Source organism: Crinia signifera, chromosome 19 (assembly GCF_055691185.1).
Source record: "Crinia signifera chromosome 19, ASM5569118v1, whole genome shotgun sequence".
Lineage (NCBI taxonomy): Eukaryota > Metazoa > Chordata > Amphibia > Anura > Myobatrachidae > Crinia > Crinia signifera.
Window position 1 is genome coordinate 29,876,294 of NC_139226.1, and position 25,282 is coordinate 29,901,575.

At 45.4% G+C, this 25,282-nt stretch overlaps 1 protein-coding gene across 1 annotated transcript in view; it reads right to left on the bottom strand.

The window, feature by feature from the left end:
• LOC146041774 (potassium voltage-gated channel subfamily A member 7-like) overlaps positions 1-22,782 on the bottom strand; it is a 44,725-nt gene extending 21,943 nt beyond the window's left edge. Inside the window, exon 1 of the mRNA XM_083161676.1 lies at positions 21,767-22,782. Within this exon, the coding sequence (XP_083017802.1) occupies positions 21,767-22,390 (624 nt within the window). The 5' untranslated portion in view covers positions 22,391-22,782. The remainder of the gene's footprint in view (positions 1-21,766) is intronic.
• Positions 22,783-25,282: the final 2,500 nt, after the last annotated feature.

The window sequence follows — 25,282 nt, forward strand, 5'->3', positions numbered from 1 at the left end:
ACCACAAACAATAGTGAAACTATTGTTTGTGGTTTCAATTTATAAAATAAGTGGACAAACAGAAGCTAAGCCAATCTCTCACCACATAATTAACCTTCACATTGACATTAAAACACAATTCAATATTTTTATTTTTCAAAATTTATTTCAGAAACTTTTGTCTTAGGGGTGCTGTGAATCAAATTCTGCCCTTCTAGGGTGCCGTGATTCAAAAAAAAAGTTTGAGTTCCACTTCCATATAGCTATTAGACAACATTGGACCTTACCATAGGAGTAACAGAACTCCTCAATTGCCCCTAAATGCAATGCCACATCTCCACATGCACCTTACATAGCCATCAAATACACTTACAGTCAGTGGTAGAGCTAGGTGCCACAGTGCCTGGAGCAAGGGCATGTCCCCCCCCCCCCCCCCCCCCCCACACACACACACTGCACAGCACTCCGTGACACCTATGTAACACACAGACTCGCACCCCCTCTACCACCTAACCTGGCACCTCCTCTGTCACATACAAACACACAGCACCCCCTTCTCTCTATTACATATACACAGACAGCACCCCCTCCCCTCTCTCACACACAGCACCAAACCCGCACCCCACAACCCCAGACACTACTACCTCTTTTCTTTCAGACCCAGCATCTCAGTGGTGGGAGGCTCGGGTAACCCTCTGGATTGTTGCACAGGAAAGGTCGGGTCTTAGCGGCAGGGTGCAGTGCAAGGGTGTGGACTTGGAGGCCACACTGACACTGCCAATTGGTGTCTTCTCCAGCGGCGGCTCCAGGAAAGTGGCGCCGACTATACCAAGTCACACTACGTGAATGCTGCACTGCTGTTGCAGGCTAGCAGCACCAGGAAGTGCCCGCCAGCTTTAGTAGCACGATTTCCTGTACAGCATTGTGAGGACCATGGCTCAGGCAGCTGATATTGTGAGCCACGGATGGGCGGCGCAGGAGTCAGGGCTGGGGGAGCTGGCAGGTGGCAGAGTTTGCGGAGCACAGCTCCGGCACCCTGTGAACTTTCGGCGCCTGGAGCTCGTGCTACGCCCCTGCTTACATACATGCCATACGCTCCCCACGCTACAGTACATGCCATACGTTCCCCACATGGCCATCAGATCACTTTACTCATGCCCAGGCCCATCTGATCTCTCAACTTACCCCTTACATAACATCAGACATGCATCCAGCCTTCCACAATGCTCCTTATTTGCCATTTGACATTGCCACATGTCCTTACATCGGTGTTTCCCAAACTGTGTGCCTAGGCACCCTGGGGTGCCTCAGAACACTTGCAGGGGTGCCCTGGCTTGGTGGATCAGGACCAATTAAAAATTATTCATTGTCAATGTAATAGGCAAAACTAGTGCTGGTGGCTACCAATCATAAAATATGTGGACAAACATAAGAAACTCATCACATAACTGACCCTAAGGATGACAAAAACACAATTTACTTCATTTAATATTTTTTCTAAATTACTCCATAGAAAATTTTTGGCCTAGGGGTGCCACGACAAAATTTTTGATACTATAGGGAGCCGTGATTCTAAAAAGTTTGGGAACCACTGCCTTACATGACCATGAGACCATGCCTTCTTGACATACATCTCTTTGTTGCATGATCAACCAGCGGTGAACAATAGTGTAAGACAGTGTGTTATTTTTTCCATCATCTCTAGGTGAGTACAGGATGCAGGCGGTCGGAATCCCGGCGGTCGAGATCCCGCCCGCCGAAATCCCGGATTTACTAAGATGGGATGTTGCTATCAGTTACTATCTATTATCTTCTAGTAGGTAGTAGATTATAATTGGTTGCTCATCGCAACATCCCATGTGAAATAAAATTCCCATTTTAGTAAATGTTCCCGTAAGTAGTGAAAAACATCCTATATGTCCAGCAATAGAGCTCTTTGCCCTTCATTAACTTTGCCACGCAATGAGAATATCCTGGGATTGTCTCCAACTCTCAGTAGAACCGTTGGACTCAACGTTTGGCCTCTTGCTGCTCCACCTCCCTCCTGGACGTAGAGACTATTATCTGACAGCATATTTGTAATTTCAGTAGCCAGTTTATATTAATGATCCAGACATCCATGAGCAATGTTTATGGCGTGCGGGATGGTGACAGACTGTTCTCTTTAAATATATCCTAGCGCAAGGCTTTGGAGCTGCCTGCTGACAACTATTACATAACTTAGGGCAAGAATGGACTCCGGCGCAAATTACGCATGACAAAGCAAAAGAGAATGCACTGCTTGGTATACGTTCTCGTACTTACCTGCACTGCTTGGTATACAATCTCGTACTTACCTGCACTGCTTGGTATACAATCTCGTACTTACCTGCACTGCTTGGTATACAATCTCGTACTTACCTGCACTGCTTGGTATACGTTCTCGTACTTACCTGCACTGCTTGGTATACAATCTCGTACTTACCTGCACTGCTTGGTATACGTTCTCGTACTTACCTGCACTGCTTGGTATACGTTCTCTTACTTACCTGCACTGCTTGGTATACGTTCTCGTACTTACCTGCACTGCTTGGTAAACGTTCTCGTACTTACCTGCACTGCTTGGTATACGTTCTCGTACTTACCTGCACTGCTTGGTAAACGTTCTCGTACTTACCTGCACTGCTTGGTATACGTTCTCGTACTTACCTGCACTGCTTGGTATACGTTCTCGTACTTACCTGCACTGCTTGGTATACGTTCTCGTACTTACCTGCACTGCTTGGTATACGTTCTCGTACTTACCTGCACTGCTTGGTATACGTTCTCATACTTACCTGCACTGCTTGGTATACGTTCTCGTACTTACCTGCACTGCTTGGTATACGTTCTCGTACTTACCTGCACTGCTTGGTATACGTTCTCGTACTTACCTGCACTGCTTGGTATACAATCTCGTACTTACCTGCACTGCTTGGTATACGTTCTCGTACTTACCTGCACTGCTTGGTATACGTTCTCTTACTTACCTGCACTGCTTGGTATACGTTCTCGTACTTACCTGCACTGCTTGGTAAACGTTCTCGTACTTACCTGCACTGCTTGGTATACGTTCTCGTACTTACCTGCACTGCTTGGTAAACGTTCTCGTACTTACCTGCACTGCTTGGTATACGTTCTCGTACTTACCTGCACTGCTTGGTATACGTTCTCGTACTTACCTGCACTGCTTGGTATACGTTCTCGTACTTACCTGCACTGCTTGGTATACGTTCTCGTACTTACCTGCACTGCTTGGTATACGTTCTCATACTTACCTGCACTGCTTGGTATACGTTCTCGTACTTACCTGCACTGCTTGGTATACGTTCTCGTACTTACCTGCACTGCTTGGTATACGTTATCGTACTTACCTGCACTGCTTGGTATATGTTCTCATACTTACCTGCACTGCTTGGTATACGTTCTCATACTTACCTGCACTGCTTGGTATATGTTCTCCTACTTACCTGCACAGTGCCGGGAAATATTTTTTATTGGAATATTTTAGGAAAATGCATTGATGACCGCATTTTATTGAGTCAGCGTTATATATAGGGCCAGACATAGGGGGGGATTCTCTAACATCCGCGCCCCTTATCGCCGGCTACCGCATTCATAATTATCGCATATTATGTAACATATGCGATAATTATGGCAAAAGACAGCTCTTGCGTTAAGAGCTGTCCTTTGCGGTGAGAGTCAGCGGGTCCCATGGGGACTCGGCGGCTCTCCCCTCCCTCCCTTACCCGGCGCTGCTGCTGCGCCGGGCTCTCCTCCTCTCTGCACCCGGAAGAGGATCATAGTGCAGGGAGAAGGAGGTCACAGGTCCGGGCAGCACAGCTCTGTGCTGCCCGGACACAGATGAGGGGGGGTCGGTGCGGGGCGGCGGATTTAACGACGAGTGATATTCTTGTTATTACTAATTACATTACTAATCTTAAACGGTGCTCCAGCCAATCAGCTGTAGCTCACACTTCTGTTGCACACAGCCCACTCAGTCCTGGATGTCAGCGAGCAATTCAGGCAACAATAGTGCTGGCTGGTGAAGTGCATATCGAGACCCGTGGCACCTCTTCACACTTCACACCTCTGACACTTACTGTACAGCCCCTTCACAGCACCCCTTGCCCCTCATGGACCTAAACAGTACAGCATCCTGCATAGCACCCTTCTCCCCTCATGGTCCCTTATTGTACAGCACCCTTCATAGCACCCTTCTCCTATCATGGACCCTAACAGCACAGCATAATTCACAGCACCCCTCTCCCCTCATGGACCCTAATAGCACAGCACCCTTCTCCCCTCATGGAACCTAACAGCGCAGCACCCTTCATAGCACCCTTCTCCCCTCATGGACCCTAACAGCACAGCACTCTTAATAGCACCCTTCTCCCCTAACATAATCTTACAGCACAGCATTTTATCACAGCACCCATCAGCACTTACAGCACAGCACCCTTCATAGCACCTTTCTCCCCTCACTGACCCTAACAGCACAGCACCATTCATAGCACCCCTCACAGACCCTAACAGCACAGCACCCTTCTCCCCTGTGGACCTTAACAGCACAGCATCCTTCATAGCACCCTTCTCCCCTCCTGGACCCTAACAGCACAGCACCCTTCATAACATCCCTCTCCCCTCATGGACCCTAACAGCACAGCATCCTTCATAGCACCCTTCTCCCCTCATGAACCCTAACAGCACAGCATCCTTCATAGCACCCTTCTACTCTCATGGACCCTAACAGCACAGCATCCTTCATAGCATCCCTCTACCCTCATATACCATAACAGCACAGCACCCTTCATAACACCCCACTCCCCTCATGGACCCAAACAGCACAGCACCATTCATAGCACCCCTCACAGACCCTAACAGCTCAGCACCCTTCATAGCACAGCACCCTAACAGCACAGCACCCTTCATAACATCCCTCTCCCCTCACAGACCCTAACAACACAGCACCCTTCATAACACCCTCCTCCCCTTACATTATCTTACAGCACAGCATTCTATCACAGCACCCATCACCCCTAACAGCACGGCATCCTCCCCTCACAACACATCACACCCCCTGCAGTCCCCTCACATACAGAACCTGCTCCAGATATACAGGTGCCACTGATCGGTGCAGTGGCACTTATTAAGCACAGCTGTGGGCTGTGTCATGGCAGGAGCTGGGCTGAGCAGCACTCTTAAGTGTGGCTGCATAACATACAAACAGAACTTGACAGCAGATGAGAACTACTTGGCCCACCTAGTCTGCCAATGTACATACACTTAAGTGTAAGAAGACCTCGGCATCATAATACGTAGAATCATTCCACAAAAAAGGTTACCCTGAAGAATATATAACTTCCTCGTTGCCAAATACCCACCACATTACTTTCTATATACTCCTTCCCGCACACCCAAAGCCACACTGTCAATATACAATACATTCAGAACCATGTTAGTGCCAGTGACTGACTCTAATACTTAGCAGCCAGGCACATACACATGAACCCATTGAGACAGGGATGTGCTACTTATTGCTCTAGATCTATTCATGGCTGCCAGTGAAACTGAATAATGTCAAATCCACCATGCTACAATTTCTGACCAATCCCCCAAACCATAAAAAATCCTCTTACGGTAATAACCTTACTGACATATCTCATGTAGTGTGTTCTTGTATCATTTTCCACCACAGGAATATAAGTCTGGTCAGTAAAAATAAGCCCACTCTCATATTATAGGTCTAACTGTCTCTGACTCCGATGGGCTTCAACCTCTGTTCCTGGAGACTGAAAAAATCTGTGCTTTGTCTCTAAGAATACATATACGGCCAACCAACCACACAACCCACGGCCTTACACCGCAAAGTATCATGAAGAATGAAGTATCATGGATGAAGCCATATATATCATATAGCCTACACCCCATCTATGTCCAACAACCATATAGCATAAACCCCATACATGTACATGAGCCATATAGCGTACACCCCATCCATGTACACTAGACATATAGCCTACACCTCATCCATGTACACCAGCCATATAGCCTACACCCCATCTATGTCCAACAACCATATAGCATAAACCCCATCCATGTACACCAGCCATATAGCCCACACCTCATCCATGTACACCAGCCATATAGCCTACACCCCATCTATGTACAGCAGCCATACAGCCTACACCCCATCCATGTACTCCAGCCATATAGCCTACACCTAATCTACTCTATGTACACCAGCGCATCATTCCTAGCAGACCTCCCAAACAATTACTGAGCACTCTAGCATTCAGCACTCTTTCCATGTGGAATGGACCAAAGAACACCATATCCAATTTGCCAGCTGTTACTGATAGTCCTCCTTTGTTCAGAAAAAGCATGGAAACCAACTACTCCCCATAATCCAAATTGCCTTTATAATCAATCGGAAGAAAGCTTCAGCCATGCAAATGACCAGTCCAGATGGTATCTACAATTCAGAAGCCCTGGCAGAAGAATGAAAGAATTGTTGACTCTTTGCCCTGTCTTACAAACTTGTCTTCTTAACCACCTCATCAAAGGATTTAGAGCAGAGGTTCCTGACCACGTTACTCAAAGCACGCTAATAGTCCAGGTTTTAAGTGCCATCGGGGATAAGTCATGCCAAGGCTCACTCTCTATAGCCACTCTATAGACATCATGGGAGGGAAAGGCCTGAGGCACGTACTAGGATGGGACCTGCAGGCCCTGGTAGGCTGATAGGTGACAGGTTCAGACCAGGATGCTAGCTAGCTGCTGATAGACTCACTACTGTAATGACTGGTACACGATGAGACTTTACAGCATTTTAAAGGTATCCCCGAACCAATGGGAACCTTTTATATGTCTTTTTGGATCTGATTTAGGGTTAAGCATAGAATGTGTTGGAGCAAAGATGTGTCAGCCCACTTGAGTCTTGTAGAACTTGTGAGAAATTCCAAACTTTCCACCCATTTTATGCAGTTGCATAAAGTACGTAGCCAGCGGTGGCTGCAGCTCACGCTACATAGTACGAGATGTATGTAACATATGTCCTGGCTGCAGATCCCTAGGGATCAATCTGTAAGCTATTGCTAGACCACGGACTCTGCATTCGGATTCATTGTCCTTTAAAGTCCACCCACAGACTCTTGTTAAACCTAACCAATGGGAGTCTGGACGTGGGCTTAGTAGGACACTGATCCCCAATGCTGGGTCTCAGACACATATGACGACTGTGATAGGCACAGTGCTGCTGATCCCTGGGGACCGGCAGCCAGCACATATGTGGGCATCGATATAACATCGACGATTTCAGTTGCCCTACAGCACAAAATAAATGACCTTCTAAACACACCATTATCACCCCATGCCCAGCTGGCTTTACCATGTCTTGTGTACCCCTTACTTACCTACAGTATACCTGCCTCCGGCCTAACTCAACGCCTAAAACCTCCTCCAAACTCTGTTTTTTTAGACCCAATAATAGGATGTCGCTTGATAAGGCTAGAAACAAATATAAACTCCTAAGCAGTAGAAAAATAATAATGTACAAAATTATGCAAATGTATTAAAACACATCTTGGGAGTGTGGATTCAGGACTCCATGTTGGTGCCGAAGGCATACTCAGCATTACCAGAGCTGCTGGGCCACTCCTCGGCCAAGCACAACACACTGTGCAAAACATTGGTGTCAAAGAGCTCCCTCAACCTTCAACCCTGCTAGGACACTATGGCCATGGGTGGGACAAGGAGTGTCCCACCAAAGGCAGAATGGTTGGTTGGTATGAACAAACTTTCGATAGAGTGGAAGCCAATCATAATTTAGATAGACTTTTTTAAGCATATTCTATAAAATGATAGGTGGAAGCTAATTGGTTGCTATGAGCAAATTCTCCACCGTTTAAAAGGTTAGATATTGTACATTTACTATAAGAAATGTTTTACTGGAGTTTATAGGGGAAACTACCTTTCCATCTGTCAGTAGAGTCAGCAGATTTTTCAGACTCTGTTTTCTTAAACTCAATACTCTGCTTACCCCATCAAGACACATGACTCCCGCGCGATACATACAAGGAAGCCACATGTTTTTCCACAGTACATCAAAGGGGAGTGACAATTAATGGATAAACGTAAGGTCTTCTCCAACCTAGACCCTGCTCACACCAACAGCAGGTTACCAGTGAAATAGGTGGTATTAAATATACATGAGCATATGCCGGCTGTATGTTTTCCCATTTCGCCATTGCAGGGAGGTGGAAATAGACCATTGCATAGGGTTAGTAACGCAGCTTACAGAAGCAGGTTAGCATACGTACAGTACCACCATTCCCCTGGTTAACCCCCATCTCTGTGAGAGATGTTCAAAATATCCGGTAAACATGCCAGCGTTGCCCACATTTATTATATAAATTCAAATAAAAAAATGTTGTGTAAAAAGAAACAATATTTCCTATGTAAGGTAATCATTGCAGGTCAATACAATGAATAACAATGTTTGCTGTGCAAGTTTCACACCAATTTTGACAAATTTACTTGCCACTCAAAGGGTTCAACATTTGGGAGGGGGGGGTATTCATTTTTAGATTACCCCTTATAAGTAATGATTTAAAGAAAATTAAAAAACATTGGACATGTATAAGGATATGGTTACATCCCTTCTGGGGGCCCCATGTGGAAGAAGCCACCCTTTTGCATGCTCTGTTTATGGAACTGAAAGTGTAGGTTTAGCTGTAGTTACTGGGGACTGTGACACATGACTACGCTCCCTTGTTGTGCCCACAAAGTTTTGATTGTGCAAATTCAAAATTTGGGAAGTATGGAGTGGGCCCTTGGGAGCGGGAATCTGTGATTTTTGTATTGTCTAACCTACAACATAGGCATTTATCGAGGTGAATATTGGCCATGAGAGTTATCAGTTATAGGAGTGAAACTGAAAAGGGTCTTCAATAGACCTCTATGTGTGAAGAAGTGCTTGGTGGGTAGAATTAAAATCACAGCTGTTATAAACTCTAGTTTATAATCAAATTCTATGTATGCTCTCTCCTGATGTCTGCCCATGCCTGACTACCACTTGTATATCACCGGTCAATATCAATTTTGAGTCTGGTTTCTGCGTATCGGATTTTTATTTCTTCCACATTACTAATTAAAGAAAAAATAGTTTTACCCAAAAAAGTTTTGCTTTTGTGTAGCTATCAGAATGAAATTATGGATTTTACGAAAATTTCCCTATTTTCGTACCTTTATTTTATGTAAAACTAAAACAACCTTTTTGCTTTTTACATCCTGCTATCTAGCCACCACCCACTTGCTTGCACCTCTTGTAATCTGTCTGTCTCCCCTTCCTACTAGATTGTAAGCTCCTCCGAGCAAGGTCCTCTTCCCTCCTGTTGTCTAAGCCCACTTCTCTTCACATGTCACTCACAGCTCTCCTATACTCAAACACTCAGTGACCATCTTCGTCCGCATACCCATCTCCATCATTGGCAATGTAAGACTGTTTTGTTTCCCTGTACTGTTCCTTTGTACAGCGCTGCAAAACACTTGTGGCGCCTTATAAATAAAATTATAATAATTATAACCTTTTGTTAGGAATTTGAATTACTTTTATTTACAATTTAAAAAAAACTACTGTAACAGAATATATATATATATATATATATATATATATATATTTTTTTTTAGAAATTTCTTCTGTGATTGGGTGGACTTTCTTGTATAAACCCCCAAATATACTCCCCATCATACTCTCATTGTATTGCCCCTGATAACGACCTTTAAACCTTTGAATGCCAACATCTCTGTGCCAGCGTCACTCACATTTGTTATATAAATTCAAATAAAAAATTTTGTGTAGAAAAAGGTAATATTTTTTATATTAGGTAAACATTACAGGTCATTATCATGAATAAAATGTTTGCTTGGCAATTTCCATACATATTTTGACAAATAATTTTTGCACTCAAAGGCCAGTATTCAATGGCCGGGATCGCGGTCGGCAGCGAATCCTGTGTAGGATTCGCTGCACTTTCGCCGCAATTCTCCCTTCAGGGAGATTCGCCCGGCAGCCGCCCATCCGCCCTATTCAACGCCTCAGGGGCTCTCTGCCCCATGCGGGGAATTTTACCCCCCCCCCCCCCCCCCCCGGTGAATGGGAGCTGGGATGGCTTGCGCCGGACACTGTGGGGGTGAAGGAGGGCTAGCAGGCACACAGGGAGAGCCCCCCCTAGGAGCTGGCAGGGGGCTGGGATAGGAGCCGCTGCACTCACTGGTCCCGATCCTGCATATGTAATGATCGGGACCAGAGTGCAGTGAATATATGAATATTAATGAGCGGCTCCCGGCACCCGGGCCCCCTGCTGGCGAATGTGTAAAAAAAAAATTGTTTTAAAAAAAAATTGTAAAATATATTCATAAAAATAGCATGCCCCTTCACAGTAAAAAAAAAATCTGATTTTTTGACACCCCCCCAAAAAAAAACGCTTTATTTTAAAAGATCACATTCCAGTTCACCTAAAAAAGATGACGAATGTAAAACGGAGAATCATGGCGAAAATCAATGGAGAAAGCAGTTCTCCATTTGAGAATTGAATACACTCTCGGCGAATCCCTGTGAAAACCCCATTGAAATACACCAGCGAATTGCAGCGAGCATGAAATGGAGAACTGGCTGGCATTCACTGTTCGCTTTCGGCAAACAGTGAACATTGAATTGGTCGAATCATATTTTCAGTGAAAAAAAAATCACCGCAAGGAGTAAAAACAGCCCGATGCACCGAAAAAAAACGGTGAATCGGGAGCATTGAATACTGGCCAAAGGGTTAAAGTCCATGACATCTTGATGAAAACGTTTCCCCGCTCGTCACCTCCTTTACTTACTAAAACGCGCTTATCCATATATGGTCATTCAAAAACTTTAACATTTAATGATCATTGTAAAATGTACAAAGGCAAACTTTTTTAAAAATAAACAAAGGTTTTGGTTATTTTTTGATATAGAGATTCAGAAAATAGTAAAATACTCAAAGAAATATATTTGTAATCCTTATGCGAAAACCATGTAGACAAATGATTTCATTTTATTTAGCACTACTCTGCACCTGCATTTAATCTGGGACTGGCCGTAAGGTTTTAGAAGATGACTCATTTGTAATCTTTGTAAAATCTGTAAAAAATAAAATAATAATAATAATAATAATTTGAAATAACCAGTAAGAGTATAATCTTCGATAAATGAATAAAGTTAAATTTTTAAATTAGTGCCCAGGGGTGCCAACAGCGCCACCGGGCATGGTGAGTGGGAGGGGGCAAGGCTGCATGCCTGTAAAAAAATAATAATAATAATATAAATACAATAATAAAAAAAAAATATATATATATAGCATGGGGTGCAAGGATCTGCAGCTGTCACTCTCCCCAGCTCAGCACACGCTGCTTAATGCCGTGCTGGGGAAAGAGGATGTGCTGTGGTGGCACACTTATCGATCATCAACCGATCATGTGTTGTGTCTGACATCACATGTGCCTGCCCATTTGTGATGTCAGACTGTCTGTACACACAACATGAAGTGCTGATATATATATATATATTCAGTGGCGTAACTATAAATTGGCACCCCCTCCCCCCATCAGAAGTTTTGGCCGCCCCCCCTCCCTAAAATAAAGCCCGCCGCTCGCCCCAACCCCCAACCCCGCTGTTTACCCCTCTGCTCGCTGCCCCGGGACCCGCAGATCTACTTGTCTCTTGTCTGCGGTCCCAGCTCTCCTCCTGGCAGGCTTGTTAATGAAAATGAACCTAACAAAATGGCTGACGCCTCCTCTAGCATCCTCAAAAAGTGTCTGCTGTAAGTGGGTGGCCATTTTGTGAGGGTCATTTTCGTTAACAAGCCTGCCAGGAGGAGAGCTGGGACCACAGACAAGAGACAAGTAGATCTGCGGGTCCCGGCGGCAGCGAGCAGAGGGGCAAGGTCGGTTGCGGGCCCCAGCAGGAGTGTAACGCATGATAGCCCCGCAGACCCCCAGTGCCCACACTTACTCAGCGCTATTGTTACGCCACTGGATATATTGGCTATTAGTAGCCACGTCCTTTAATGATCACATATGTATTTTGGGTCATGGTCAAAGAAGGACAATAACCCAAGTTGTAGCTTGCTAATGCCCCCTATCTATTTGCAATGCCAACGGTCCTCTTGTGTTTTTCAATATAAGTAATTCAACTGTATAACTGGTATAAATAACAGCTTTAGAGAGCAGCATCGGGCATCGGGAAGGGCGCCTCGAAGGAGAGATAATTCATCAGAATAATAGCGGATTTTCTTTTGCAAGATGAGACGTGTGAGACGACAGAAAGGCGGGAGGATAAAAGTGCAGACTGTCTAAGGGAGATTAGATCTCATCTTTATTAATACTGATGTCCTGGTCTGACATCTTGCCCAGTCTCTTATCTATATAGGTCATGATGATGAGGACTAAATTGAATCTCCTGTTGGCACTAACAAACTCGCAACAGAAACATAGCATTCAGAGGTATCAATCGCACCCACAGAGAGAAAAGTATTCTGTAATTAAAGCAAACTTAACACAGAACATCCAATTCACTAGAGGTCACTTGTGAAAGTGCAAAGCCTCAAGCCAATAGAGAAGATACATGACCCCATGGTCCTATTCCTGCTCCAAGGCAACTATTTTTACAGGAAGCGCATAGGTGCCCATGAAGGGGGGGGGGGGGATGCAAAGTGCAATATGTTGAGGTAAAAATCACACGTTTTGCCGTGGCCAAAAAAAAAGAATAATAATCACACTTCAAAAATCGCATCCAGAGATTTCTCATTGAAAACATCAAAATCAAATGTAATAGGGTAATAAGTTTAAAAATTACCAAGAATTGCAGGTGAATTGGACAGAACCATGCACAGATCAGTGAGATCTGTGCATGGTTCTGTCCAGAAAAATGTTTTAAAGTAAACATTTAAATTAAAAACAGTTTGAGGTCACCCCCAAAGAATGCACATACATACATACATACATATATTTATTTACTAAGGGTCCCCCACAAGTCGGTCTCCTTCTCCAGTAGGAATATCCATGGATTACCTGTAAAAAATAAATGCATACTAACGTCCTCCAGTAGATCGGTCCTCTTCTCCAGTAGGAATATCCCAGGAGTACCTGTAAAAAATAAATGTATACTCACCTCCTCCAGTAGATCAGTCCTCTTCTCCAGTAGGAATATCCCAGGAGTACCTGTAAAAAATAAATGTATACTCACCTCCTCCAGTAGATCGGTCCTCTTCTCCAGTAGGAATATCCCAGGAGTACCTGTAAAAAATAAATGTATACTCACCTTCTCCAGTAAATCGGTCCTCTTCTCCAGTAGGAATATCCCAGGAGTACCTGTAAAAAATAAATGTATACTCACCTCCTCCAGTAGATCAGGCCTCTTCTCCAGTAGGAATATCCCAGGAGTACCTGTAAAAAATAAATGTATACTCACCTCCTCCAGTAGATCGGTCCTCTTCTCCAGTAGGCATTCAAGGTATATGGTCCCTGGGTTGACAGTGACTAGATCGACAACTAAGAATGGTCTATATATACCCTAGGTCAACAATCTGAGAAGGTCAACACAAGCTTAAGGCCGACATGTACATTGTCGACACAAGTTTTTTTTTTTTTTTTATAGACCGACTTGGTTCATACTTTGCTATCCAAGTCGTCCATAAAAAAGCCTGAAAAACTAGTGTCGACCGTTTTGAGTGTCGACCATGTGCAGACACTAGGGCGACCACTATTGGTCAACAGTGACTAGGTTGACACCTAAGAATGGTCGACATACCGTAGGTCGACAGTGGAAGAAGTTCGCCACAAGATGAAGGCCGCCATGTATATGATCGTCACTCAAAAGGTTGACATGAGTTTTTCATATTTGTTGTGTCTATGTTGACATATGTCGACATGGATACTTTATAAGTGTACTGCGTCTCCTCGCAAAGCTCACTACACTCACCATAATTTGGGCAAGGTGCCTCACTGTGCACAACTATTTAAATCTAACTCTATGCCGCGTGCGCAGTGAGGCACCTTGCCCAAAACCTTCTTTTGTGGTGACCTTCTATCACTGTCGACCATGGGTATGACGACCATTCTTAGGTATCGACCTAGCCACTGTTGACCAATAGTGGTCGCCCTAGTGACTGCCGATCTAGACATTGTCGACCCATTATCCCAGAACCCTTATAACATGGGATCCTATGGTGACAACGGCCCATAGACTTCATGTTAATCTCAACATAACATGGAAGTCTGTGGAGTCGTCAGCAGCCAATCAGCCACGGAGCTCTCCTGGTCACCTTTGTAGCTGACCCCAATTGACTTTGTGGTCATGATGATTTGGTGGTTCCCACCATAGGACTCCAAATTAAACTCATAACATGGGATCCTCTGGTGAGAACGGCCCATAGACTTCCTTGTCAATCTCATAAATGTCATGAAAGTCTATAGAGATGGCAGCAGCCAATCAGCCACAGAGCTCTCCTGGAGCTCAGCCCTGATTGGCTGAGGGGAGTCGAAGTGACTGACGTCACTGGGATTCCCTTTATTCTCGGTCTGCTGGATTCAAATGTGTCTGCGTTTTTTTTTTTTATTTTAACCCCTTGGATGCCTACTGGACAAGAGGGACGATCTACTAGAGTATACTTTTTTAGTACTCTACTGGGGAAGTTGACCATCCTGCGGAGGACCCTAGGTAAGTGAGTATATGTACTGTATGTATGTTTGTATGTATATGTGTTAATAAAATTGTACTTTTCAGGGTGTCCATGTTTTATTTTAGGCTGTGGAACTGCAAGTCCCAGCCAGACCTTTAATGCCTCGCATCATACTGGTACTTGTGGTTCTACAAGTCTTGCATGGTAGTGGTGGTGGTGTGGGGGCAGGGCCGGCGCCACCACTAGGCAGCTTTAGGCATTTGCTTAGGGCGCCGGCCACTGGAGGGCGGTACTGAGCCTCGGATGAGACCAGCAAGACAGAAGAAACCTTCAGCAGCTGCCAAGTATGGACTTCGGGACACCCAGCAATCCAACCAAGCAGGGAGCAGGTGAGTACACCCCCCTGACTCCCGTGGATTATAATCGCGAGTGGCGGCAGCCACCCCCCCCCCTCCAGCTAGTCAGCGGCAGGCGCAGGCAGCAATCTACTCCCCCCCTCCCCCGGAGCACAGTAATCCGAAGGTGGTGCCCGCTGCCCCCCCCCCCCCCCTCGTGGACCAGGTCGGAGCGGGTGAGGGGGTCGGAGCAGGTGAGGGGGGGGGCGGCAGGTGGGCTGGTCGCCTGGGGCGCTGCCAGGGCTTGCACTGGCCCTGTGTGGAGGGCTTGTTGGGACTTGTTGTTCCATTGCAGAACCCAATGTCTATTTATTTAATCCTTTTTTTACACCAGTCTATCAACCCAGCACCCACTGTTCAGGGATGCAGGGGATAACCCCGGGCCTCAGACCTGGATGGGGGAGGCCTGGGGGAGCTTTATTGTGCGGGTCCCCACTCCCTCAGGGACCTCGGCCAGGGCTTACCAGCCAGGGTAAGAATGCTTTGGCCGGGGGAGTTTGTAGTAAAAGTGTCCCCTGGCTGTGGCATTTAACCACTGGCTGTTGGAGCCAAGTGATGGTTCCAAAATATAGGGGACCCCTACTCTTTTTGTTCTCAATTATTTTTGGGACCAGGACTGGTCCAGTAGCCCGGTGCAAGGTTATGAAATACAGGGGAACCAGGGCATGCTCCATAGGTGTCCGAGTCCTATCGATGGTCTACACATTGATAATGTCTAGGTCGAAGGTCGACCTAGACATCTGTCGACCTTCATCCATGTCAACCTAGAACCCTGTCGACTTTGTTGCCTGTCGACCCAACGGTGTCACATCCCCTTGCCCATTACCAATCAGTCCACATGGATGGAAAAGTATGAAAAATATTTTTTTTTTAAAAGGGAAATATCCCTCAAAACTCACGTCGACCTTTTAATGTGTTTACATAGCCATGTCGACCTTTGAACATGTCGACCTATTGACTGTTGACGTAGATATTGCCTGTCAGCCATCCGGATACCAGGCACAGACTGTTGTGGTCGATTGAATATACTTATCTTGTTATCGAAGCTCTGAGTAATATGTAGATGCTTGGTCGACATGCACTGTGTCGACCACTGAAGGTCAACAGGCCTTAGGTCGACACCTCAAATAGATAGACATGGTTAAAGTCGACATGGTTAGAAGGTCTACACAAGCATTTGGTCGACAATGGGAAGGTCGACAGTCAAAAGGTCGACCTGAGGTTTTTCACGTTTTTTTTTGTCCCAAATGTAGACACCGTCTAAGTGTACCACGTTCCCTTGCATAACTCACTACGCTCACCGTGATTCGGGCACGGTGCCTCGCTGCGCGCGGCTCACTATTTTATTCTCCCACCACACCGTAGTAGATGGAAGGGCATGAAAAAAAAAGGTCAAAAACTCACGTCGACCTTCCCATTGTCTACCTAATGCTTGGGTCAACCTTGTGACCTGTCAACCTTAGCCAAGTCGACCTATTTCAGACCCCAGATTTTGGACACTGGTCCAAAATAAGACCTCCCCCGAAAATAAGCCCTATCAAAATTTCCCTAAGGCGAGTGGGTGCACTAACTTCTGTAACCCCATCTCCACCCCCGCTAACCCCCTTCACCGCCGCCTTGCTTGTACAGGCTTCTACTGTACCGTAGAAGCTGTTGCAGCTCCCGGTCCCAGGGATGCACTGCGCCCAGCACGTGACGTCACTGTGCACATCACGCGGCTGCTGTACACGGAGGGAGCAGTGGCGCAGGCGGAAAACAAGAAGAAGAAGAACTGAAAAGTGCTGTATTGTTGGTGAGGAGCAGGACTCGGGGGCATGTGACTTTAAAAGAAGGAATGGGGGCTATGTAAGAAGGACTCGGGCATGTTACTTTAAAAGGAGGAATGGGGGCTGTGTAAGAAGAACTGGGGGCATGATACTTTAAAATAAGCCCTACCCCGAAAATAAGGCCTATGATGTTTTTTGTTGGGGAAAAAAAATAAGACAGTGTCTTATTATCGGGGAAACACGGTAGCATGCAGTTTATTTATTTATTAACAGTTACCTATATACTGTAGCGCACACATATTCCATAGCGCTGTACAGAGAATATTTTGAACACTCACATCAGTCCCTGCCCCAGTGGAGCTTACAATCTATATTCCCTACCACATGTACACGCACACACAGACATTCTAGGGTTAATTTGTTGGGAGCCAATTAGCCTACCAGTATATTTTTGGATTGTGGGAGGAAACCGGAGTACCCGGAGGAAACCCACGCAAGCACGGGGAGAATATACAAACTCCGCACAGTAATGGGCCCTACACACATGCCGATGTGTGCAGGGCTACCTAGCTATGCTAGGTCGGGCTGTTCTGCGCCGCTATCGCCTAGCACACAGAGCTGACAGCCCACACACAGAGCGAGCTGTCAGCTCTGTGTGCTAAGCGAGCGGACAGCGCCAGTGTTCTCCGGTGGGAGAACACTGCCGATGCCGATATTGATGGACACTGTCCATCAATCTCGGCCACCGATAAAGACGCGCGGGGACGCGCACGGATGCCGATACAGCCCCCACACATACACCGATGTGAGGGCATTTGCTAAGCGACTTTGCAAAACTAAGCAAAATCGCTTAGAAAATGCCTTAATATCGGCATGTGTGTAGGCCGTATTAGAGCCATGGTGGGAATGGAACCCATGACCTCAGTGCTGTGAGATAGTAATGCTAACCATTACACCATCCGGACTGCCCCGCAGTTGCTGTAACGCTACCCCTTTTACACCGAGGGAAAAACCCAGGTTGGACACAGGTCAGCGTTGGTGCAAAAGGGACCAACCCAGGAGGGAGCACATGGGAGATTCAGTCTGCTGCTGCAGTGGTAGGGGGCTGGGGGAGCACATGGGAGATTCAGTCTGCTGCTGCAGTGGTAGGGGGCTGGGGGAGCACATGGGAGATTCGGTCTGCTGCTGCAGTGGTAGGGGGCTGGGGGAGCACATATGAGATTTGGTCTGCTGCTGCAATGGAAGGGGGCTGGGGGGGCACATGGGAGATTTGCATACCTCCCAACTTCTGGCCGGAGGAAATAGGGACACTCGCGAGCGCCCGAAAAGGGGGCGGGGTGTATGCAAATGAGGGCGCGGCTTATGCTAATTAGCCGCGACCTCATTTTCATACGAGAATAGACGCTGTGCGCATGCGCACAGCGTCTATTCTACTAGATTGGGGGGTCTCCCAACTGCCACCCCCCGCAGCGGGACAATGCCTGCCGCGGGTGGGACGTCGGGACAGGACCCGAAAATCGGGACTGTCCCGACGGAATCGTGACAGTTGGGAGGTATGGATTTGGTCTGCTGCTGCAATGGAAGGGGGCTGGGGGAGCAGATGGGAGATTCGGTCTGCTGCTGCAGTGGTAGGGGGCTGGGGGAGCAGATGGGAGATTCGGTCTGCTGCTGCAGTGGTAGGGGCTGGGGGGGGGGCACATGTGTGATTCGGTCTGCTGCTGCAGTGGTAGGGGGCTGGGGGAGCACATGGGAGATTCGGTCTGCTGCTGCAGTGGAAGGGAGCTGGGGGGGGGGCACATGGGAGATTTGGTCTGTTGTTGCAGTGGAAGGGGGCTGGGGGAGCGCATGGGAGATTCGGTCTGCTGCTGCAGTGGAAGGGAGCTGGGGGGGGGCACATGAGAGATTTGGTCTGCTGCTGCACTGGAAGGGGGCTGGGGGAGCACATGCGTGATTCGGTCTGCTGCTGCATGGGAAAAGGGGGTGGGGGGATCACATATGAGATGCTGCACTTTTATACCGCTATGTGCGCTTGAGCACTGAATATAACCTTTTGAAAAAATATTTGACAAAATAAACCAACATTTTTTAATGCTAATTTGGCATGTCTTTTCATTTTTATTTTAAATCATTGAGGGAAGATTGGATGGCAGTTTATCAGTCCTAAAATGGACCTTTGTAATGTAATTTATAGGGAAAAGCAGAGCTGACCCAGGTTCAGTGTAAACGGCACAGACCCAGGTCCAACCTGGGTCACAGTGCTGTGTATGCCCCTTTCCCACCAGCCTAAATTCCCTGGTTGGGTTGGAAAATTTCCCGGGATTTCAATTCTGCTATGGGGCAGGGTTGTTCCCAGTGTGAAAGGGGTAGGGGTACTTACCCAAGTTGCCGGTCCTCATTGCTTGCTATCAGACGGGGATCCACACAGGTGGCGGGCGCAGATGACAGGACAGGCGGCGCATATAGATAACGCAGCTCTCCGGTGCCCTCATTTCTGCCGGAGAGCTACATCATCTGTGCCCGCCGTCTGACCTGTCATCCGCGCCCGCCACCTGTGTGGATCCCCGGCTCGCACCGAGGACCAGCAACCGGGGTAAGTAGTCTCCACCTCCTGCCCACCTCCGCCGCCATCCCGCCACTTGCCCGCCTCCTTCCCACCACAGGTGATGGCAATCATACATTACCAGGGAAGTCCAGGAACAGAGCATTTTCTCCCTAAAGGAGAGGGTCAGGTAGGCAACCCTATAAACAGTACTATAATTATGCCAAGGAGCTATTTTTTTTATTTTTCTTGCTTTGCTCCAAATTCGGCATTATTTTTCTATTATATTGGTAGCATGCATTAACACGAGAAATTTTTGACATTCTAAAATCTTAAATCTGAAATCATTCACATTTTGGAATGCAATGGTGTGAACGTCACTGTGGAGTCTTGTTTGTTGTAGGTTTACAGCACAAAGAGGGGGAAATTCAATTGACTGCAGTCATTTTCCATTTTCCCTGGCTATCCGATTCGCCCTGCATTCAGCCTGGCACCATCTCGGATTGTTTTCACAACCCTTATAACTTCCTTGTTTTCACAACCGCGGCTGCAAAACCATATAGTTCCAGAAACCTATCTTGGACCATATGTCTTTTCTCAGAAAATGGGAAATTTTGGGGGTCTAAAATTGAATTGCCCACAATAAACAATGAGCAAAAAATTGCAGTAAAAGCCCCATAAAAATGTTCACTGCTAATTGAATTACCCCAGGATGTTAGGAACAAAATCATAAAGCTTCTCTTTCACAGAAAGCCCCCTCTATTATTCTTTAGCCCCGTGCACGTATCGTTAGCGATGTGGAGTGACCATACTAGGCGATATTATAAATAATATCTTCTCAGAGGTATTGGCCCTTATTCAGATCTGATCGCAGTACAAATTTGTTCTCAAAATGGGGAAAACCATGTGCACTGCAGGGGGGGGGGGGGGGGGCAGATGTAACATGTGCAGAGAGAGTTAGATTTGGGGGAGTTATTTTGTTTCTGTGCCGGATAAATACTGGCTGCATTATTTTTACACTGCAATTTAAATTTCAGTTTCAACATACCCCACCCAAATGTAACTCTCTCTGCACATGTTACATCTGCCCCACCTGCAGTGAACATGTTTTTGCCCATTTCAAGAACAAATTTGGACTGCGATCAGATCTGAATAAGGGCTTTTGGCGAACAGTGATCATTGATTACAGCTAATATCATTTTCGGTGAAAAAATTCCACATTTCGCCGAAAAACAGCCCTGTTCACCGAAAAAAGTGGTGAATCAAGAGCATTGAATACTGCCCATTGAGTGCAAAGTGAATTTGTCAAAATAGGTGTGAAAATTGCCAAGCAAACATTTGTATTCATCATACTGTCCTGTAATGTTTACCTTATATTGGAAATATAATCTTTTTTCTAAACAACATATTTTATTTGAATTTATATAACAAATGTGAGTGACGCTGGAATTTTTAGATGATATTTTGCACATTTCTCACAGAGATGTTGGCACTCAAACGGTTAAGAGCCAAATGTAATAGGGTGTGACAATCAGAAAGTGAGAGATTTTGTGAGCGTTTCCCCGTGTATATATATTTTTAAATGGCAATCATTTACACTGAAAAAAAACCCCAACAGGTTTATTTTGCCGTGTTATTGATTGCCTCTTTAAAATATGGGAAAACTCTCCCAAAAGCTCTCACTTTTTGTTCTTTACACCCTATTACATTTGACCCTTGACTTCAGTCAACTCCCACTGATTGAAAAGCTGGGTACATACTGAGCGATATATCTTCAATGACATGGACGATATCATTGATGACATCACATATATATCATCCAGTGTGTACAGTCAATATCGTTAACGATGCATGCATCCATGGGTCGTTAACGACTCTCTCCTTTCGTCTGTATATCCAGCTCAATCTGACAATATCGTCAGCGACTGCATGTACGGAGCAGGGGTTGGACCAATATCGGTCAGTGTGTACAATCAATATCGTTCTCCCACAGCGCCGTGGAAATCGGCCACTGTTTACCCAGCACAACAGATGGATAGCGGGTGGATTTATAATGTGAAAGGTACATAATGTAAATAAATAGCAATAAAATATGAATTTGAATGGACTTTTAGATATTTTGGCAAACGACACTATGATGTGTCTCCCCTCTAACCCAATAAAAACACCCCTAGTATTCAATATAAAGGCTAATTCCCGAACATAATGCAATTAGCAGGTGTATACTGTACCTGCATAGAATTTCTGCTCAGGAACTTCATACCGGCTTATCCTTGGATTACTCCAATGTTTCCATTGTACATTTGGATAATAAAACCCTCCGATATATGAGTGTGAAAATAATAAAATGATGGTGCTTACCGGTAAGGATAGATCCCTTTCATCACGGAATTCTGGTAGCGTTTCTAAGCAGAAGATGACTATGGAGATGAGAATGACCATGACAGAGATAATTGCAATGATACGTGCGGCAGAAGAACTGTCCGGGTGTTCAAAGAGAAGCCACACTTGCTTCATGAACTCACATTCAGGAAGAAGTCTCACCTCCTCTTTTTGAAACCCCTCATCTTCTCTAAATTTCCTGATCACATCATCCCCAAGCTGGTAAAACATCAGCTCCTCCATAAAAACATCTAGGGGCACGTTAGCAGGCCGACGTAGTCGACCCCCTGATTGGTAAAAGTACAGTATTGAGTCGAAACATGGGCGGTTCCGGTCAAAGAAGTACTCGTTCCTCAGTGGATCGAAGAAGCGCATTCGCTTCCTTGGGTCTCCCAACAAGGTTTCGGGGTATCTGCTGAGTGTCCTTATCTGAGTCTCGAACCTCATTCCTGAGACGTTGATCACCACCCTTTCGCAGCAGTCTTTCTGGCAGCAGAGTTCGAACTTCTTCTCCTCGGAGACCACCATAAGGTTGGAGTCCCCGATCACTTCCTCCCCGTTCTCCATGACTGAGAGCATACGTGTGTCCTCAGGGTAGTCCATGTAGATCTAAAATATCCATAGCTCCATAACGTCCTACGTATATTTCATTCTTCACCTTTCTCTGATAGCTTCCACATTCCCTTTTCAAAGGAGCACTTTTTGTTCCTCCCTTGGCATTGTGGTCACTTTCAAAAACTTTCTATCTCCTTAGCTGGGAGAGAAACTTACATATCGTGTCTGCTTGATTGTCCTTTAAAGTTTGACTTTCCCAAGATTCCAAACTTGGCTCATAAACTTTACTTCCAGTGGAGTTTTCTCCCACTAAGTGAGGAGACACATCAGCCCTCCCACTCACCCCTGGTCTCTCAGTTGTGTGACTCTGCCTGCCTCGATCAAGAGATTAACATTATGTCACTTGTTCTTGCTGTACGTATATTTCTTTCCAGACCTTCATACCAATAGCAGCACTTCACTCTCTGCTGTAAACAGATTTGCAGAGCTCAAGGTATCAGTTTCTCCCTACTGCATAAGCGAAACAGTTCCATGCAAAATAAAAATACACATCTCCTGCTCCTCCCTCCAAACTCCCCTTCCCAATTAATGCCCGAGAACCCACTGAAGGCTGGAGGTCAGCCCAGCCCCAAGTCCAACACCGTGCAGCCTCTAAAAATAATATATTGCTAACTAGACTGCTTAGAATAGCCTGCTACGGATTTTTAGATTGTTTTTTTTTATTTTTGTTATGTGTAATATCTTGGGGTAAGTAGTTGGGGGCTTTAATACTAATCATATCGCCACATAGAGGAGCTTTGAATGATGCGCTCTGTCGCACAACCTCTGTGGCCCTTATGTCACTCAGCAAAACACTTCTGGGCGGAATATTACCGCCCAGGTGCGCATTGTAAAATGCGATCATAATGGCAGAAGGTAACATCCCATCCCCTGCTTGCAGGGACAAGGCTCTGAAAGGATCCCTATCCTGCGATGTGCTGAGCCGGAAGCCGTTGGGGGGGGTCTGCGCATGCGCTGTTAGTGCTGCCCCCCCAACCCCACTGACCGCAATGCCCAGGCAGTGTGTAGGATACAATGGGCTGCCGACACGGCAGAATGGCGGTAGCCTAGGGATGCGATGCTGCTTGATGTTGATACCTACGGGGGATGCGGGCGGCGGCGGTCCCTCCTGATACATTCGTGGGATACTTAATATTTGTGGCTAACACCTGTTTTTGGGGATTTAGCCGTAAATACAGAATGATAAATGGGCCCCAAAGATCAGATGCCAGATGTTGGATTAATGAATGAACATTATAATATATCGATTGCATTGCTGAGTGTCCCATATTTACCCGGTGTTGTGTATTACAGAGCTATTCTATCCGATCATATTGCTGAGCGTTCTGTAAATACCCGGCATGGTGTGTGACAGAATTATTCTAACCAATCACATTGCTGAGCGTTCTGTAAATACCCGGCATGGTGTATTACAGAGCTATTCTATCGGATCATATTGCTGAGCATTCTGTATATACCCGGCGTTGTGTGTGACAGAACTATTCTAACCAATCACATTGCAGAGCATTCCGTATCTACCCGGCATTGGGGGACATTTACTAAGCAAAATACGGTAGGTATTGGCGTATTCGTATTCAGTTGTATTCGTATTTGGGCACGTATTCGTATTTTTGTAAATGTGAAATAACGATAGCATTTTGTATTATACTAACATAACAACCTGTTGTATTCGTATTTTTACAAAAATACTAATGAATACGCCATCAAAAGAATACGCCTTGAATTTTATATTATTCCAATGTAATTTTGTCATTTACTATCAAGTCGTATTTCAAAATACGTATACTTGGCGTATTGGCGTATACAAGTTGTAAAAAAATACAAAAAAAAAAAATACACCTTAATTTGCAGGTGTATTTCACAAAATCAGACTTTTAACATGTGTATACTCTATATTCTAGTACAAGTATATATATTCTAGTACAAGTTGTAAAAAAATAAGCCAAAAATACTACTCCAAACAACATCGAAAAAGACAAACCCTAAAAAATACGACAACTTTGAAAATTATACTCCGGAATACGAATGTGTAAATGAAATACTCCACCGATAACAGTCGTATTCAGCCTTATACAAAATATGAATACGACAGAGACATAGCCGTATTCTTAGTAAATTTTGCTCATTGTTTTTTAAAGAGATGTTACCGACGCAGTGATGTTTTAGGTACTGTGATGTTCTGCTTTCTTTTTACTTTTTATATTCTAAACTCCCCCCCTCTGCTTATATAATGCCAGGAATAAACGGCTAATCTCCCTTTTTCTTTGCTAGCCTACGATCTCATGTGTCGTGGATAATACTGCGTATAGTTACGTATATACAATGACTGCTTGTGTGTTTGTCAAGCCCAGCGCTCAGTGAGAACTTCCTAATGAGCTGTTACATCATGTTCCCATTGCAAGCCCCCCCGTCTAATACATCTCATTTGCATTAGTGAGCAATTTGTGCAGTGATTATATGGAGCAATGCAATGTATTAACATAGAATTCCTATATATATATACATAATAAAGGGGTTTATCAGACCGAGCATTAATGTTTATTTGGTTTCTGGCCATATAATACCACTAGATCTACATCTGCATAATCCTGTCTGGTGGAACAAAAGACGACGCTTCCGACATGAATCAAATGAAACAATGTTCACTGGGATAACAATTTGGGACATTTAACCTAGTAGTAGTACGTAAAATAGGAAGGCATTTATAGGGAAGATGCTAATGCAGGAGATAATCCAGAGAGCTGGTTAGCAATGTTGAGTCAGTTACTTTAAAGTCCTCATGGATAACCAATAGCATTGCTGCACAAAATCAATACAAGCAGGTTCCTTTGCTACCAAAGACATGTTCTGCCTTTGGAATACTTTTATTCCAAATTCTAC